This window comes from Crinia signifera, chromosome 9, assembly GCF_055691185.1.
Source record: "Crinia signifera chromosome 9, ASM5569118v1, whole genome shotgun sequence".
Taxonomy (NCBI): domain Eukaryota; kingdom Metazoa; phylum Chordata; class Amphibia; order Anura; family Myobatrachidae; genus Crinia; species Crinia signifera.
In genome coordinates, this window is record NC_139225.1 from 31,507,469 (window position 1) to 31,524,346 (window position 16,878).

General features: G+C 45.3%; 2 protein-coding genes across 4 annotated transcripts in view; one reads left to right on the top strand and one right to left on the bottom strand.

The window, feature by feature from the left end:
- Positions 1-3,985, top strand: part of LOC146035326 (extracellular matrix protein 2-like) — a 90,968-nt gene extending 86,983 nt beyond the window's left edge. For 2 of the 3 annotated variants that reach the window (XM_083158697.1, XM_083158695.1), the window contains exons 9-10: positions 1,131-1,457; positions 2,958-3,985. In XM_083158697.1, coding sequence (XP_083014823.1) covers positions 1,131-1,457; positions 2,958-3,138 — 508 coding nt within the window. In that variant the 3' untranslated portion in view covers positions 3,139-3,985. The remainder of the gene's footprint in view (positions 1-1,130; positions 1,458-2,957) is intronic. The other variant, XM_083158696.1, reaches the window with a different exon arrangement.
- Positions 3,986-5,700: 1,715 nt separating this feature from the next.
- LOC146035327 (uncharacterized) lies at positions 5,701-11,514 on the bottom strand. The gene is made up of 3 exons (XM_083158698.1): positions 10,946-11,514; positions 9,462-10,838; positions 5,701-8,764 (listed from the first exon to the last, which is right to left on the bottom strand). The coding sequence occupies exons 2-3, from the start codon at positions 9,951-9,953 to the stop codon at positions 8,114-8,116; spliced, it is 1,143 nt and encodes a 380-aa protein (XP_083014824.1). The 5' UTR covers positions 9,954-10,838; positions 10,946-11,514; the 3' UTR covers positions 5,701-8,113.
- Positions 11,515-16,878: the final 5,364 nt, after the last annotated feature.

Genomic DNA, 16,878 nt, shown 5'->3' on the forward strand with positions numbered 1-16,878 from the left:
GTGTCGTGACCTCCGCTAGTGGGGAGCCGCTGACTCAGAAACACCCTACTATACTATTGCACACACACACACCTAAACAACATGCACACACAGCCCCCCCCCCCCCACACCCACAAATGTCACTGTACCATCCACACTATCAATGTACTTCTTTCTCTGTAACCGCTTTTTAATTAAACAAAACAATGCACCCCCCCCTTCCACATCATATGCTCTCTATTTAACACATTTCACCTATAACTCAAGCTGCAATACAGGCATCTTACATACAATTCTAACCATCTTTCTCATATGCAAATGTTCACAAATTAAGGGGGCGCAGCCCCTTACGCCGGTGTGAAGAGCGCCCGTAGGGCACGATGAATCACCTAGTGAATATATATATATATATATTCACACACACACATACAGTAGGGAGACATAGAAGTCCGACACATTATTCAACTTACAGAAATCATTACAGAACTGCACACACCCATCCTACTTTAGAATAATCACAATTGGACTTGACCACTCACTATATGACTCTTCAATGACTCCCATCTGCAAGATTTCGCTCTGGGCAACATCCCACCTTCAATAGAACGCCCATCTTAGTAAATCTACATGCCGTGTCTTCAATGGAGTTGCGCGTGCTTAAATAGCACTATATATATATACTTATGAAATGTTATTTATTTACTTTCCTTTTTTCAGCGCCCAACATATTCCATTGTACTATAAGATACATACCATCATGTAATTAATGCCGTAACTAGTGACAGCCAAGGTGTCATTGACACCTGGTGTGGCTAATAGTCCCCAAAATGGGCTAAAGTCTGCCCAAAAGGGGGTGTGGCCTCAGGAACATGAAACATGACCTTGGTGGAAGTCCCCATTTGTATCACTCCAGGGGGGTACCCAGCATTCCTGCAGATGCTGAGGTTTCCCTGGAGACTCTCCCTTGACTGACGGCTCATCCTAGGTGACAGGAAGTGGGTGCTGCAGGATAAGGTCCCAGTGCAGCACACGGCTCTCTGTCACTGCGGAGTAGACAGTATGTTGGTGTCTTCCTAGGGAAGGGTGACACTCGGGTGCAGTCTGCACCACCCCTGTGATGTCTCAACTAAGCTTTGTTTGTGTTATTCCAGGAACGTGGAGTCCCTGGATTTGTCCCATAACCGTTTGGTGCACGTTCCCTCCTTTCTACCCCAGGGATTAAAGCAGCTCATCCTGCACCACAACCAGATCGAGCTTATCCCAGGTTATGTGTTTGCTCATATGAAGCCTGGACTGGAATTCCTGCATCTATCACACAATAACCTGAGAGATGATGGCATACACGCGGTATCATTTTTTGGACTGTACAAGTCACTCAATGAACTTTTGCTGGATAATAATAACCTTCAAACTATACCCCGCGGAATCCTGAACTTGAAGTCCTTGCAGGTCCTTAGACTCAGCTTCAATAAAATAAGGTACTACAATTGATCGATGTGATTTATCAATGTTCTATACTGTGGACCTTATTCTGGTTCACTTGCAAAACCAAATTCCTTCTCACATGGACAAAACCATGCTGCACTGCAGGGGATGCAGATGTAACACGTGCAGAGAGAGTTAGATTTGGGTGGGGTTTTACTTCAAAGTGAGATCTATATTTCAGTGTAAAAATAAAGCAGTCAGTATTTACCCTGCACAGAAACAAAATAAGTCACCCAAATCTAATTCTCTCTGTACAAGTTACTTCTGCCCCACCTGCAGTGCACATGGTTTTGTCCATTTGAGAAGGAATTTGACTTTGCAAGTGAACCAGAATAAGGGCCAGTATGTATTACAAAGCAATATACAGTGACAATTATTACTCATAATGGGGCAGATGTATTAAGCCTTAACGAGAGATAAATGTAAGGGTGATAAAGAGAGATAAACGTCCAGCCAATCTGCTCCTTACTGACTTTTTTCAAACACAGCCTTTAACATGGCAGTTGGGGTGTGATTGGCTGGACGTTTATCTCTCTTTATCACCCTGGCATTTATCTCTTGTTAAGGCTTAATACATCTGCCCCACTGTACGTCAGTATTGCTTAAGTCTGGTCATCCAGCCTATCCAAGATTCCTGACAGTACATGTTTTCCAGATATTCTAGCTGAGCAGAAGAGATTCACTAGATGACACCGGTGTATGAACTGTTAGCAGCCCTTAATGGTCAGATTTGAGGAACCCTGCCATAGATGAAATGTTGGGCTAATGTACTGATGGACCAACATTTCTCAGCAACACAACAAGAGGTCAAGGGACACAGATACAAATGCACAGTGCAATTACTGGCTGCTCTGTGATCTGATTGGCTTTCGTAGTACAATATAGAACAGCTTATGGATTGGCCGTTGCACCTAACGTACCCCACTTTTGATGGGGCTCCTCTAGCAAGGGCTACTACTGAAATAAAAGACCATCGAGCTAATTTATGAATCCTTCCATTTTTCCCTAAGAAGCAATTATTTTTATGCGGGCTACAATAGCAGTCCAAGAATTAAAATGATTGTGTACCCTACCGTATATTTTTAGATTTACCATGCATAGATGGAATTCTAGCTATGCTACAAATATTGATTTTGGAGGTGGGAGTCTGATTTAGAAATGTCTGGGATCCTTGTAATTAGAGAATGTTGCATGGAAGCTGGAGATTTGTGGAGGAAAACAAAAGCAGCATTGTTGTAATACCACATATGACCAGTAGATGGCGGTACTAAATTAATCTAGTTGTAATTTGTTAAGTATTTCAGGTCATCATGAACCTACACTTTACACTTAATTCAATAGTTATGGAATATATTTCTGTTGAGCATTTATTCATATTCAGAGGATATAAATTGCGCAATTTGAATTTTGCGTTGATATGTATTTTTCAATCAATATTTCTCCCCTTTATCCGACCCTGGCCAATGCTAAACTTCTTCCTTTCACAATTTAAGGTACGTGCCTCTGAACTCAATCTGTGATACCAGGGTATCTGAAGACTCCAATCTCATTTCCGTCCATCTGGAAAATAATCACATCGACCGGCACCATATCCCCCCCACTGCGTTCTCCTGCATTAAGACTTACCACAGTGTCATCCTACGCCCTCAGCATGACGAGTCTGAGGAGTACTGAAGGAATGAACAAGAAAAGTCCAAGGTTTCCTCCCAAATCAAGTTTGCAATGTATAAAAAGAAAAAGACGTTAGAAAAGGACTTAAATGTTTCCTGAGCATGAGTGCAGGCTTCCTTATGCTAATAGGCCTTCCACCTGAAGATGTGGGGGCATGTGTCGAAAAATTCTTCATGAGTGCTGGTGCTCATCCTCAATATCTGTGATAACAAGAAAGTAGTGAATCTATCCGAAAAGCGCACACAAGCTGCCGATGGGTGTTTGTCCCTTTAAGGACCCTCAATCCTTCACCAAATCACCATAGAAACAAAAAAGCGAAACAAAACCTGTCAGGCGCTTGTATGTTTTCAGATGTACTGTATCCTTTGTACACCCATATAACATGTGAAGGAAGAATATTTGATCATGGTGTAATATTTCAAAACACACAAATTTAATTGAATTCACAATGCATATATATACATAAAAACTGGAACAAGCACTGATGATGAAGTGCATATTATTAAAAAGCTAAACAAAGCACTGAGGATAAAGTGCAATCAATGAAGTCTCAGATGGGGGAAGATGTGAAATTACTGGAGGCTGAGGAACTGAGTTCAAACAGTCCCAAAAGTGCAAATGCTGTATGTATCCAAGGCACTCAGCTTTCTCCCGGCCGGTCCACAGGTTCTCTCCCCACTATCTGGACTCCTCACACGGATCCAGATGTAGTCACCAACGCATTTCTTCCCCAATCCTGGGGACTTTTTCAAGGTGTCCTTTGACAGGTTTTGTTTCGCTTTTTTGTTTCTATGGTCATCCTCAATATCTACCTTGAAAGACAAAAATAAAGATGTCAAGTTCTGATGTATTACTGTGGATTCTGGGTTGTCTTCTCTAGCTTCTGAGACGTAAGATAAACGGGGTGGTGGGAACCAGAACTGGCCAGCCAGGCTATGAAGGTCGACATACATTAGGTAGAGCAGTAAAGGTTGACAGGGCTTGGATAAACACATGAAGTAGGTCAACATGGCTAAGATCGATAGGATCGGAAGGTCGACACAAGTATTAGGTTGACAATGGGAAGGTCAACAGTCAAAAGGTCGACTTGAGGTTTTCATTTTATTTTGTCCCGAATTTCGACGTAAGTCGACATGGACACTGTACCAGTGTACCGGGTCCACTCCTCCATGCCCTAGTGGATGGTAAGTTATGTTTTGAAAAAAACTTTAAAAACTCATGTTGACCTTTTGACTGTTGACCTTCCCATTGTCGACCAAATGCTTGTGTCAACCTTAGCCATGTCGACCTATTTCATGTGTCAACGTAAGCCCAGTCAACCTTTAGTAGTCAACCTAATGTAAGTTGACCTTCATAGCTTTGCCCTATCGACAGTATCCCCTATAGGGAGTGCAAGTAAACCAAAAGCCACCCACTCAGGTGAGTGCTACCCCCATGAAGTTGATACAGCCTTTATTCATGATAATGAAGGTTTGAAGGGTGAAGAGTAACACGACAAGACTTATATAACTTCATCATATGATAACCACACCCCCAACCATCCTATAGGGCAAAACACAACAGCTGACACAACATAGAATCCCCATGTAGACTAAAAAGGGGCCGATTCAGTCCCCATCGCTGCTGAGCGATTTCCGACAGCGTAATCACGCTACTTTTTCCTATGCTAGCCTTCGCAAGGTGATTGACAGGAAGTAGGCGTCTGTGGGTGGTAACCGGCCTTTCAGTGGGAGTGTCAGGGAAAAAGCAGGCGTGCCTAAGTATTATAGGGGAGGGTGTGTCCGTGACGTCAGCTCAAGGCCGGTTATGCCTGTATTCATCTCATACTCAGCAGAAAAATCATTCGATGGCTTGCAACTGGGTTTGGACCCTTTAACTAGAGCGGAGAGGCGTCTATATGTTTGCTGTTTATTTGCTCAGTAGCGATGAGGGCAGGGTCATCTTAACAGCAGTGTGGGCCCCTGGGCAAAGCAATGCACTGGGGCCCTTACCCATTCTCCCCTCCTAGGGGTGGGGGGTGCTATCAGCAGCAGCTTTGATGTCCCACGGGTAGCAGGGGGTGCTCTATTTTCCATTTAACATGTAGGACCTGGAGCAGTAACTTCTGCTAATTACTCCTTTACTGCACAGGTGGTGGGAGGGAGAACACTAACGTGTGGAAGGGGGCACTGAGCTGAATGAAGGGTCCCTTGTAAATGACTTCCAGGGAGGTAGGGGGTGTTTTATACGCAGGGGAGGGTTGGATAATGGAGTGGACTTATTGTTCGTCATTTTCCGGTGGAAGGGCAGCTTGTTTGACTGCAGATATCTCCATTATCTGGAAAGTGATTTCTTAGCCTTCAATAGTATAAAAACCTAGAGTCCCAACTTTTAGAAGGTGCAGGGGACTTGGGGATCAGAGACCAGGAGCCAGAGCAATCCATTGGCAAAAATATAAACCTGTACACCCGACGTTTGGAGCTGGAGCAGGGACCGGCTGCTGGAAGGCTGATAGCTCTGGTTCTGGGCATGATAGAGACAAGCTGCTAATGTCAAAACTCTTAAGCTGGGTACACATATGTACAATTTCATTTTTCTTGCGACCGTTCGATCGACCGTATACACGTTCGGCCGTCCGAAACATACGACCGATCTGCGCGTACACATATGTACAATTTTACTGGCGACGTCCGATGTACTCCCGTCCAAACAATCGCAAGAAAAAGATTGTACCACCGTACACACTCTCCCGTTCTGGCTATTCGAACGATAAAAATGTACACAACATTATCATAATGGGCTGGATTAAAAGAGCATAGCAAAACGAGGCGTGATCACGGAACAAAGAATCGTTCGTGTAGTACAGTGAATAGAGCCGTGACTATTCATATCCATTGCTAGCTGTACTGGATATACGTACGTACGTTCGTCTATCGGTGCATTTGGGCCTTTTTAATCATGAGCTTGAGGAGAAGGAAGGCTCGTGCGTGCATTTTGGCTGCTATGGCCATCAGATTGCGGGCTATTAAAAAAAGAAAAAGGACCAAGAATCGGAGCTGCTGGACCAGAGACTGGCTTCTGAGGAGAGACACCTTCTCCCACATGCCATTGCTACAGGAGATACGGGAGAACAATCCTGATGATTTCAGGAATTATCTCCGTATGGATGACGCTACCTTCATGGAGCTGCTGACACTGGTTACCCCTTTAATAGAGAGAGAGGACACCTATTTCAGGAGGCCTATTTCTGCAGAGCAGAGACTGGTGGCAACGCTGCGTTATCTGGCAACAGGCAGGACCCTTGCCGACCTGAGATTCACAACCGCAATATCATCTCAAGCGCTGGGGTTGATAATACCAGACACCTGTGATGCCATCGTCCAAGTTCTACAGGAGAAATACATGAAGGTAAATATAGAAATTACATACATGTCCCCCATATGTATAGCTGTGCACATACCTGTACCCTATATGTATATCATTACAATGCCTGTTAATGTAATCTTTACACCAGTGGGTGGGGGGTCATTTTGATAAGGCGGGTAATAGCTTTGAGGCTGCAATGGGGGAGGGCTGATGTGTCTAAAATCAACCCAACAGATTAATAATACGCATATACTTTTATATTGCAGTTTCCATCGACCAAGGAGGAGTGGCAAAATATTGCACGTGATTTCCGTGATCTTTGGAATTTCCCTAATTGTGGTGGAGCTATCGATGGCAAACACGTCAGAATCATGCCCCCTGCAAAGAGTGGCTCTTTTTATTATAACTATAAGGGGTTCTTCAGCATTGTTCTAATGGCCATCGCTAATGCTCGATACGAGTTTGTATTTGTGGACATTGGGAAAAATGGTAGAGTTTCAGATGGAGGAGCCCTGGAGTATACCTTTTTCCACGACCAACTGAAAAAAAATCTACTGAATCTGCCAGAGCGGACTGAAAATGAGCACGGTTTGAACTTTGTTTTTGTGGCGGATGAGGCCTTTGCATTGCACCCTAATGTCCTTAAACCCTACCCACAAAGGGCACTGAACAGGGAACGGCGCATTTTTAACTATCGCCTGTCACGTGCCAGGCGAGTGGTTGAAAATGCGTTTGGGATTCTGAGTAATAAATTCAGAATTTTTCACAGTGCCATCAATCTGCGCCTAGATAAGATTGACAAAGTGGTGCAGGCCTGCTGTGTGCTGCACAACTACATGCGCAGAAAAGCGGTGCACACACAACAACTGGGGGCTACAGTGGACGACAGCCAAGTTGTTGACGAGCCTATTGGTCTGACAGCTTTGGCAAATAATTTAAACACCAGAAATGCATCAACGCAAGCAAAGTTGTCAAGAGACGAGTACTTGGATTATTTCAATGGTGTTGGGGCTGTGGAGTGGCAGAATGACATGATTGCTTAAAAATGTACGTTTTTGTCATTGTAAATATATTGTTTTTTGGTGTGTACTAATCAATATTTTGCCAATAAAATTTGTATACTCACAGTTCCGCACAAGTTGTCCTCTGCGTCTTATTGCAGCAAGGAGGGGGAGGTGGAGGCCGAATCACGGCAAGTGAGTGGTAGTACTCAGGTGCCAGGCATTCCTGGAGGGCACAATGCCACGGCACCTGGAGTGCAGACTGTACCCAGTACTGGTGTTTATGTACTAGCAAGTAGTTGCTCCACCACACCTATTTCTATGCCAATTTCTCCTGGTACTTTTGTACAGTCTCCAGGAGCAATACATGAAGGTAAATATTGAAACAACATGCATGTACCCCATATGTATATCTGTGCCCTATAGTCACCCTGCATGGTAAATGATATTTTCACACGGACACCAACTAGATTACAGAATTTTTAATTTTTGTATAAATTATTAACTTATAAACTTATAAAAAATATAACATAAATAACAAGGAAATAAATAATAAAGAAATACTTAAACATAAAAATATTTAAACTATATTATTAAAACAAAAATGCAATTAAATCAACTATATAAAATATTTACATCTGGTGGTAAACTTGGCCCACCCCATAATCCCCTGTATCCATCGGTGGTTGGGAGGGAGATGGAGTTTGGAAGGGGCCACCAGGTGGACCTGGTGGGAGCGTATTAGCCGCCGTTGCCGGTTGGTGCTGCCTTTGCCCAGTTGGTGGCTGTAAATGGTGATACTGGGGATATTGCACCGGGTGAAATACAGCTTGTTGGGGTATAGGAGCTGGGCTGATGGGTTGAAATTCAACCCTAGGCAGAGGGGTCTCATCGGTGAGACGTGTGTGCCGGGTCAGAGTCCCCACACGGGCCCGGTACAGCGTCTCATAAAATATGCGCTCTACCTCCACCCTTGTAGCCGGGTCCAACTTTCGCAAATTGTCCGCTAATACGCTCCCCACCCGGTCCGCATCATCCTCATCCATGCTCATCAATCTGTTGGCAGACTCCAGGATCTTGGTGGTTGCCACGTCCGCAGCATCTGGAGTCTGCCTCGGCCTTTTGCGCCCTCTTCTTGATGGTGCTTCTGCTGCACTTTGAGCGCTTGATGGAGGTTCACCGCTGGTCGTGGCGGTTGGTGTGGGGGTGGAGCAGAGGGTCGGTGAAGGCAGCTGTGATGCCACCTCCAGCGATGCCGAAGACTCCTCCTCAAATAGCGATGGCTGTAACAAAACAAGATGATGTATCACTATAGATTTTTAAGACTTCCATATATTTTTATATCTACGCAGAAGAACGCAGCCCACACACCACCATGTTGCTGCCATGGATGAAAGTGAGCTAGTTGAAGAGGCGTTATGATTGGCATCTCTGGAAACTAATTATTTAGATACCAGACATAACAAATACTAATTTAAACACCAGAAATGCATCTATGCGTGCTAAATTAACCAGGTATGAATACATGCAGTATTTTATTGGTGTTGGCGCTGTGGATTGGCAGAATGATATTATTTCGTTAATTTTACACCACAAAAAAATATTACAATAATCCGCGCCAGAAAGACTACAACAGTGTAGATACCAGGGATTACCAATGGCAACCAAAACTTCCAAATACAAAAAATGTGGGAAATGCACTTGCGATGTCTGAATATTGATCACTGTCTTCCCAGGCGGATAAGAGTATAGCTCCACCACTGAGAAGAACCAGAATTAGGGCCACAGAGAAGGTCAAATTGACGATGTAGAACCAAAAGGGTGGGGTATCGCCCCCTGCAACTGACCTCTCCGTTGTGCCCAACAGAGAGGTCAGTTGCAGGGGGCGATACCCCCCCCTTTTAACAATTTTTATACTGTACTTGCTGTTATATTTATCTTGTGTGCAAAAAAATTTTCAAAAAAAATCCGTCTACTTACTGTGCCGCAAATGGTGTCATCTGAAACCTCTTGGGTGCACGCGGAGGTGGAGGGTGCAGGCTGGTTCCTTGAAGTGTTGCCGACCGAATCCCTGGGCAGCTCCTGGTCCACCGTGAAGGCCAGCAGGTCATAGTACCACAGCCTGGGCACATACACTTGGTCTGCCCCTGCCCCAGACCGCTTTGAGGACTCAACCTTATTTAATTCCTTTTTAAATACGGTCCTCATATTAGCAATGCGAGTCCGGACCCACTCCACATTTGCTATGGGGTAGTATGTCTGGCTCACCCTCACCAGCTCCTCCAGAGCAGATAGCCTCTTCTGCCTATTCGAATGGTCTCTGGATTTGGTGTTCCATAAACAATTCTGATCCCTGTAGGCCTCAATGAAATCCTTCATAAATTCGACATTTTTTTCTGCCATGGTTGAATTTCTGTGCCAAAAAATAAAATAAAAAGGCATATTATTTTCTTGATACAAAAAGCACACCATAAACCATTTAATGTACAGGTGTTCAGTCTGTGGGCCACTAGATATACTGTAGCTATAGTACAGGAGTTGAAAGTCTGTGGAACATAGGATACACGGTCACTACAAGCCCCAGCATACCCCTGGCCCACAGATTGAAGTCCCTGTCATAGAAAACTACACATTTTGTTTTAATACTCACCGAAATAAATGTCGATACAGTCCGGAAAATTCGCTGCGCTGCTCCGATCAATCCAACAACAACGACGGAATATTCTTTCGTGCAGAACGTGGCTTGAAACACAGTGATTGGATGAGCACAGGAATCTCCGCCCCACTCACGTGCTTCGCGTCACACAGACACGGGACATCGAGGAGCCATGTCGGAGGGTCTGGCGCCACCGCATATGGGGGAGGCCAGTACAGAACCTTTGATTTCCAAATCAGTGATAACCACAGATAAAGAAATCGCTGACAGACAGGACAACAAGGAGAAAAAAGTGACGCGCGCATCCGCCATGTCATCTGCAGAGGTGGAACTGATGGTCAAAATGCTGGATAGAAGGGACTACGATTGTTCGAGAAAAACATACCCCAAGACAAATTACAGAAAAGAAATTATTATGCAGCGTGTATGCAAGGAGATAAAGGAGAAGTTTGGGAAAAGAAGGTCCAAATACCAGCTCCAAAAACGGTGGTCGGACCTGAAGCACAAGGAGCAGGCCAAGCTGAAGAAAATTCGTGGAATTATTAAAAGAAGTGAGTCCAATGCCCTAGGTGGCTTTATTAATATACTGTCATGATCCATTACATTTTGAGTGTTTTGCTGACATGTTGCTTGTTTTTATTTACTCAGAGGAAATCCAATCCAGGAGAAGGCATGAGGAAGGCAGAGACAGGGCCTCCAACCTAAAAATAAAGAAGGAGAGTACAACAGGTAAGGTTTTGTACCAGCACACCAACAGAACAACACATGTTTTATACACACAACAAGGGGTAGTAATATGTCACTTTACCTTGTCACTATAGATGATATCCAGGCTGCGCAGCCGATGGAAGGGACCACAGAGGGCCACCAAGTGATTGCGATCACCAGCAGTGTAGATGGTGAGTGTATACTGCAAATCATCTTTATGGGATAGTGACGTATCATTTGTGGAAAGGTAAACATTTCTTTATCTGTACTTATTATAGATATCATCGAGATTTCAGATGTCAGTGCAGAGGGGGAGAAGAACACACCATCACCTGACACGTCCAGCGACGAAAGCACAATGCAAGAAAACATGACACAAGTCCATAAATGTCTACAAGAACTAAGCGGGAAAGTCCATACCGTAGCCCAAAAAATTACGAAAATCCAAAAAGGCGTAGCAGTAGTACACTCTTTATATGAAAAAATTTATAACGGTTTGCATTATAAAGTCAAAAAATAGTTTGTGTACTTTATTTTACTTGGTTCTCCTTCTTGTTTATTTGGAGGCCAGCAGCATGCACCTTAAAATGGTGCATGTCATGGCAAGCAGTCCCACGGCAGCAATGCATCACATGTGAGCAGGCCGGGATGTTCCCATGTGATGCGTTGCTGCCGTGGGACCGCTTGCCACTACATACACCACCATGTTCAAATGTGTTTTCATGTTTTTTGGGTGGGTGGGCTTTCCTGCTAAACCTTCACACGTGGCACTTATGTCATGGCAAGCAGTCCCACGGCAGCAATGCATCACATGTGAGCAGGCCGGGATGTTCCCATGTGATGCGTTGCTGCCGTGGGACCGCTTGACACTACATACACCACCATGTTCAAATGTGTTTTCATGTTTTTTGGGTGGGTGGGCTTTCCTGCTAAACCTTCACACGTGGCACTTATGTCATGGCAAGCAGTCCCACGGCAGCAATGCATCACATGTGAGCAGGCCGGGATGTTCCCATGTGATGCGTTGCTGCCGTGGGACCGCTTGACACTACATACACCACCATGTTCAAATGTGTTTTCATGTTTTTTTGGGTGGGTGGGCTTTCCTGCTAAACCTTCACACGTGGCACTTATGTCATGGCAAGCAGTCCCACGGCAGCAATGCATCACATGTGAGCAGGCCGGGATGTTCCCATGTGATGCGTTGCTGCCGTGGGACCGCTTGCCACTACATACACCACCATGTTCAAATGTGTTTTCATGTTTTTTGGGTGGGTGGGCTTTCCTGCTAAACCTTCACACGTGGCACTTATGTCATGGCAAGCAGTCCCACGGCAGCAATGCATCACATGTGAGCAGGCCGGGATGTTCCCATGTGATGCGTTGCTGCCGTGGGACCGCTTCCCACTACATACACCACCATGTTCAAATGTGGTTTTATGTTTTTTGGGTGGGTGGGTGTCCGTTCCTGCTACACCTTCACGCAAGCACCTGTATGTGATACTCTGTTCAGGTCCGACCACCCAAATAAACAATGTGTTCACAGTAATTTTTGTCAGTATTTCTTAATAAATGTTAAGTGTTTATGCAGAACAATGAACATCACATATCTATCTATCTATCTATCTATCTATCTATCTCTATCTATCTATCTTCTATAACTTCTAGAATGCACACACAACGATTATTTATTTCAAAACGAATGCACACACAACGAATATTCTTTAACAGCATGGGGCGGAAAGTACGGGGGAGAAGACTTCCTGTTGTTTACTTGCTGCGCTGATGGAGGGATGACGCAGCTAGTCAACACCCACATGGGCGTGCTGCGTTTGGGAGGAATGATCGCAGGAACGGGCTGCATATCGATCGAACGTGCGTACACATGTCACTTTTCTTTCGATATGGAGCCGTCCTGTCGGAAGAATATTAAGCAGCAAAGAACCTGCGACCGACCGACCGTGGACGGCCAAAAGCGTTTTTGGCCGTTTATCGATCGCAACGAAGGGATCGGGACAGCGTACACATATATACAATCGAACGGCCGTTCGTCCGCAGATCGGAAGAACGGCCCGACGATTGTACATATGTGTACCCAGCTTAAGTCAGAGAGAACCTGAGAAATATGACTGGGAATTGCAATTAACAGGTCGGATGTGGACTGCTGCTTTGAAGTTGGATATCTCCCAGGGCCGGTTTTCAAACTTCTGGTATCCCTGGAAAAAGGGGATCCTCAGCTATTAGTATAGGGGCCTTATACACCTGGGCCCCTGGGCAAGTGCCCATTAAGCCCATTCGAAAAGACGGCCTTGGATCAGGGCTGAATCTACCCCAAAGTGGCATCTTCCAGCAGAGGAACATATATCCCTATTTTTAGTTTGCTTCATTAAAATTTTTCTAAGCTTACGTGAGGTAAATAAAATGTCTCAATGCTTTGCCGCCTTTTATATCAGTTCTTAAATCAATTGTTTTTGTAGGGTAAGTTCATATCCTAAGCAAATGATGCGGCTCATTAGGAAAAGAATCACTCTATGGAACTTTCCCAGGCTCACATCTAAACATTGTGGGTTTTGTTGTTGTTGTGAATACCGAGCTATTTATCTTTAGTTGACATGTCTCTATTACATTATTCCACTATGGCACAGGTTCATTGGGACTTGTAGTACAGCCTAGGTCAGCTCTTGGTTCACCTAGGTGGTGGAACAGCTAGAAAGTAGTTCAATATGCAATAGATAATAAAGGACAGGCTTACGGAACCTTTTCACATTGGGCCCGATTCAATAGTATTTGGTCCCCAGAGTATTCGCCACCACTAGGCAGCTTTAGGCATTTTCCTAGGGCACTGGCCACTGGAGGGCGGAAGTTCGGAGCAGCCCTCCAGTGGGCTGCTCCCCCCCTCCCCCCGGATGGACAGCCGCCCGGAAAGGAGAGAGAACCAGGAGAGAGGGAGCCGCCCGTTGTACCGCCCAGCCGAAGTGAAGTGCTGCCCGCTGCCGTCCATCATCATCCACCGGGTGGCGGTGCGGGAAGCGCTTCTGGGTTTGGCCGCATGCTGAGATTCAGCCAATCAGCGTGTCGCCAGTGTTTTCAAAACCAGAAGAGCTTCCCGCGCCGCCGCCCAGCAGATGATGATGGATGGAAGCGGGCTGCACTTCACTCCGGCTGGGCGGCACAACGGGTGGCTCCCTCTCTCCTGGCCTGGACGATGGCACCCAACGGGGCTCTGTAAGTTGCTGGGGAGGCACCCCTCAGACCGTGCAGACCCCCCCCCCCCCCGTGTAGCCATCCCCCCTCGCCTGGGGTGCTCCGGTGCCTTGCACCGGCCCTGGCCTTAGGGACTGATGGTGTTGCTCTGCACATGCGCGTATTTATGTATGTGCAGGACCGCTGTATGATCGGTTTTGGTGACTATCCCAGTTGCCGAAGTGTTTGTATGAGTAGGGGAGGGAGGGGGGCAGGCAGTGGGCATCTGGAGGGGAATGCCCAGCTTTTTATGGGTGTCCCCATGAAAACACTGGGCATTCCCCTGGGAACACAAGAGGGCCGATGCATGCCGGGGTTGGGCAGCTGACGTCACAAGACATACAGTATGAAGGAAATAAAAGTCAGTTCGGCGACCATCGAATGATTTCGCTAAGCAGCGAACGGCGGCTGCTTAGCAAGCAATGATGAATCACCCCCATTGAGATGTAATCTATAAAGGCTGCTTCTGAGGGCACAAGGCATGCATGCAATGTCTGAGTGGGATCACCCCTTGTGGTTGTGCGTGGTAGACCCTGGCACAGTCTTCTGCTAATGTGCATACCTTCAGGAAACAGTTGCCGGTGCCCTTTTCCTAATGATTTCTCCTGTAGCACATATCTTCTTCCTGGTGATTTCTCCTGTAGCACATAGCTACTTCCTGGTGATTTCTCCTGTAGCATATATCTTCTTCCTGGTGATCTCTCCTGTAGCATATAGCTACTTCCTGGTGATTTCTCCTGTAGCACATATCTACTTCCTGGGGGTTTCTCCTGTAGCACATATCTACTTCCTGGGGGTTTCTCCTGTAGCACATATCTTCTTCCTGGTGATTTCTCCTGTAGCACATATCTTCTTCCTGGTGATTTCTTCTGTAGCATATAGCTACTTCCTGGTGATTTCTCCTGTAGCATATTTCTTCTTCCTGGTGATTTCTCATGTAGCACATATCTACTTCCTGGTGATTTCTCCTGTAGCATATAGCTACTTCCTGGTGATTTCTCCTGTAGCACATATCTTCTTCCTGGTGATTTCTCCTGAAGCACATATCTACTTCCTGGTGATTTCTCCAGTAGCACATATCTACTTCCTGGTGATTTCTCCAGTAGCACATATCTACTTCCTGGGGATTTCTCCAGTAGCACATAGATACTTCCTAAAGATTTATCCTGTAGCATATAGCTACTTCCTGGTGAATTCTCCTGTAGCACATATCTACTTCCTGGGGTTTTCTCCTGTAGCACATACAGTATCTTCTTCCTGGTGATTTCTCCTGTAGCGCATATCTACTTCCTGGTGATTTCTCATGTAGCACATATCTTCTTCCTGGTGATTTGTCCTGTAGCACATATCTTCTTCCTGGGTATTTCTCATGTAGCACATATCTACTTCCTGGTGATTTCTCCTGTAGCACATAGCTATTTCCTGGGGATTTCTCCTGTAGCACATATCTACTTCCTGGTGATTTCTCATGTCGCCCATATCTTCTTTCTGGTGATTTCTCCTGTAGCACATAGCTACTTCCTAGTGATTTCTCATGTAGCACATATCTTCTTCCTGGGGATTTCTCCTGTAGCACATATCTTCTTCCTGGTGAATTCTCTTGTAGCACATATTTTCTTCTTGGTGATTTCTCCTGTAGCACATACTGTATCTTCTTCCTGGGGATTTCTCCTGTAGCACATATCTACTTCCTGGTGATTTCTCCTGTAGCACATATCTACTTCCTGGTGATTTCTCCTGTAGCACATATCTACTTCCTGGTGATTTCTCCTGTAGCACATACTGTATCTTCTTCCTGGGGATTTCTCCTGTAGCACATAGCTACTTCCTTGTGATTTCTCATGTAGCTCATATCTACTTCCTGATAATTTATCCTGTAGAATATAGCTACTTCCTGGTGATTTCTCCTGTAGCACATATCTTCTTCTTGGGGATTTCTCATGTAGTACATATCTACTTCCTGGGGATTTCTCCTGTAGCACATATCTACTTCCTGGGGATTTCTCCTGTAGCACATATCTTCTTCCTGGGGATTTCTCCTGTAGCACATATCTTCTTCCTGGTGATTTCTCCTATAGCACATATCTTCTTCCTGGTAATTTCTCCTGTAGCACATATCTTCTTCCTGGGGATTTCTCCTGTAGCACATATCTTTTGCCTGGTGATTTTGCATAAACATGCATTTAAAGGCTTGCGTGTGGGGTCGAAATCATTTGATTGGTTCCGATTGACTCTGGTGACTCCGATCTGCAGCACCCTGGTACATGAACAGGATGGGAAGCGGACATCCAGTAATATCAGCAGCAAGTCCCTGGCACCCGCATCATGGTGCAATTTGCGTGGGAACGCCCAGCGGTTTCTTGAGGACACCCATGAAATGCTGAGCGTTCCCATGGGCGCAACCCGTGCTCGCCACCCAACACCCCCGCCCACACTGCTCCGTGCTAACGGGCCGGCAAATAATCAATTTGCCGCATCCATTCACCCAAAGAGCCTGCACATGCACAAATATGTTTATGCGCACAAACAAAACATTTCTCCCCGAGCGAACGCGCAGGAAAGAGGACAGACCAGAATGACCTCCTAAAGCTCAAAAAATCCTTGAAGTCACAGAGAACTCTTTCAATAGTAGAAAAATACAGGCCCGCTGATAGTTTGATGTACTGTATAGTAGTTAAATATTTACAGTCAACAATGTTAGTTGTAACAAATGTTTCTATTTGTAACAACGATGGTCTCCAAGGAATGTTACTAGTGTTAGTAGTTACAAGTAGTGTTAATAGTTGCCAT

What these genes read in the sequence shown, in the direction of transcription:
- LOC146035327 (XM_083158698.1), bottom strand. Translation starts at nt 9,953, where the DNA reads ATGGTGTGCTTTTTGTATCAAGAAAATAATATGCCTTTTTATTTTATT. An exon ending in ATGACACCATTTGCGGCACA is followed by an intron (nt 8,765 to 9,461) that starts GTAAGTAGACGG and finishes GTTTTGTTACAG; the next exon opens with CCATCGCTATTTGAGGAGGA.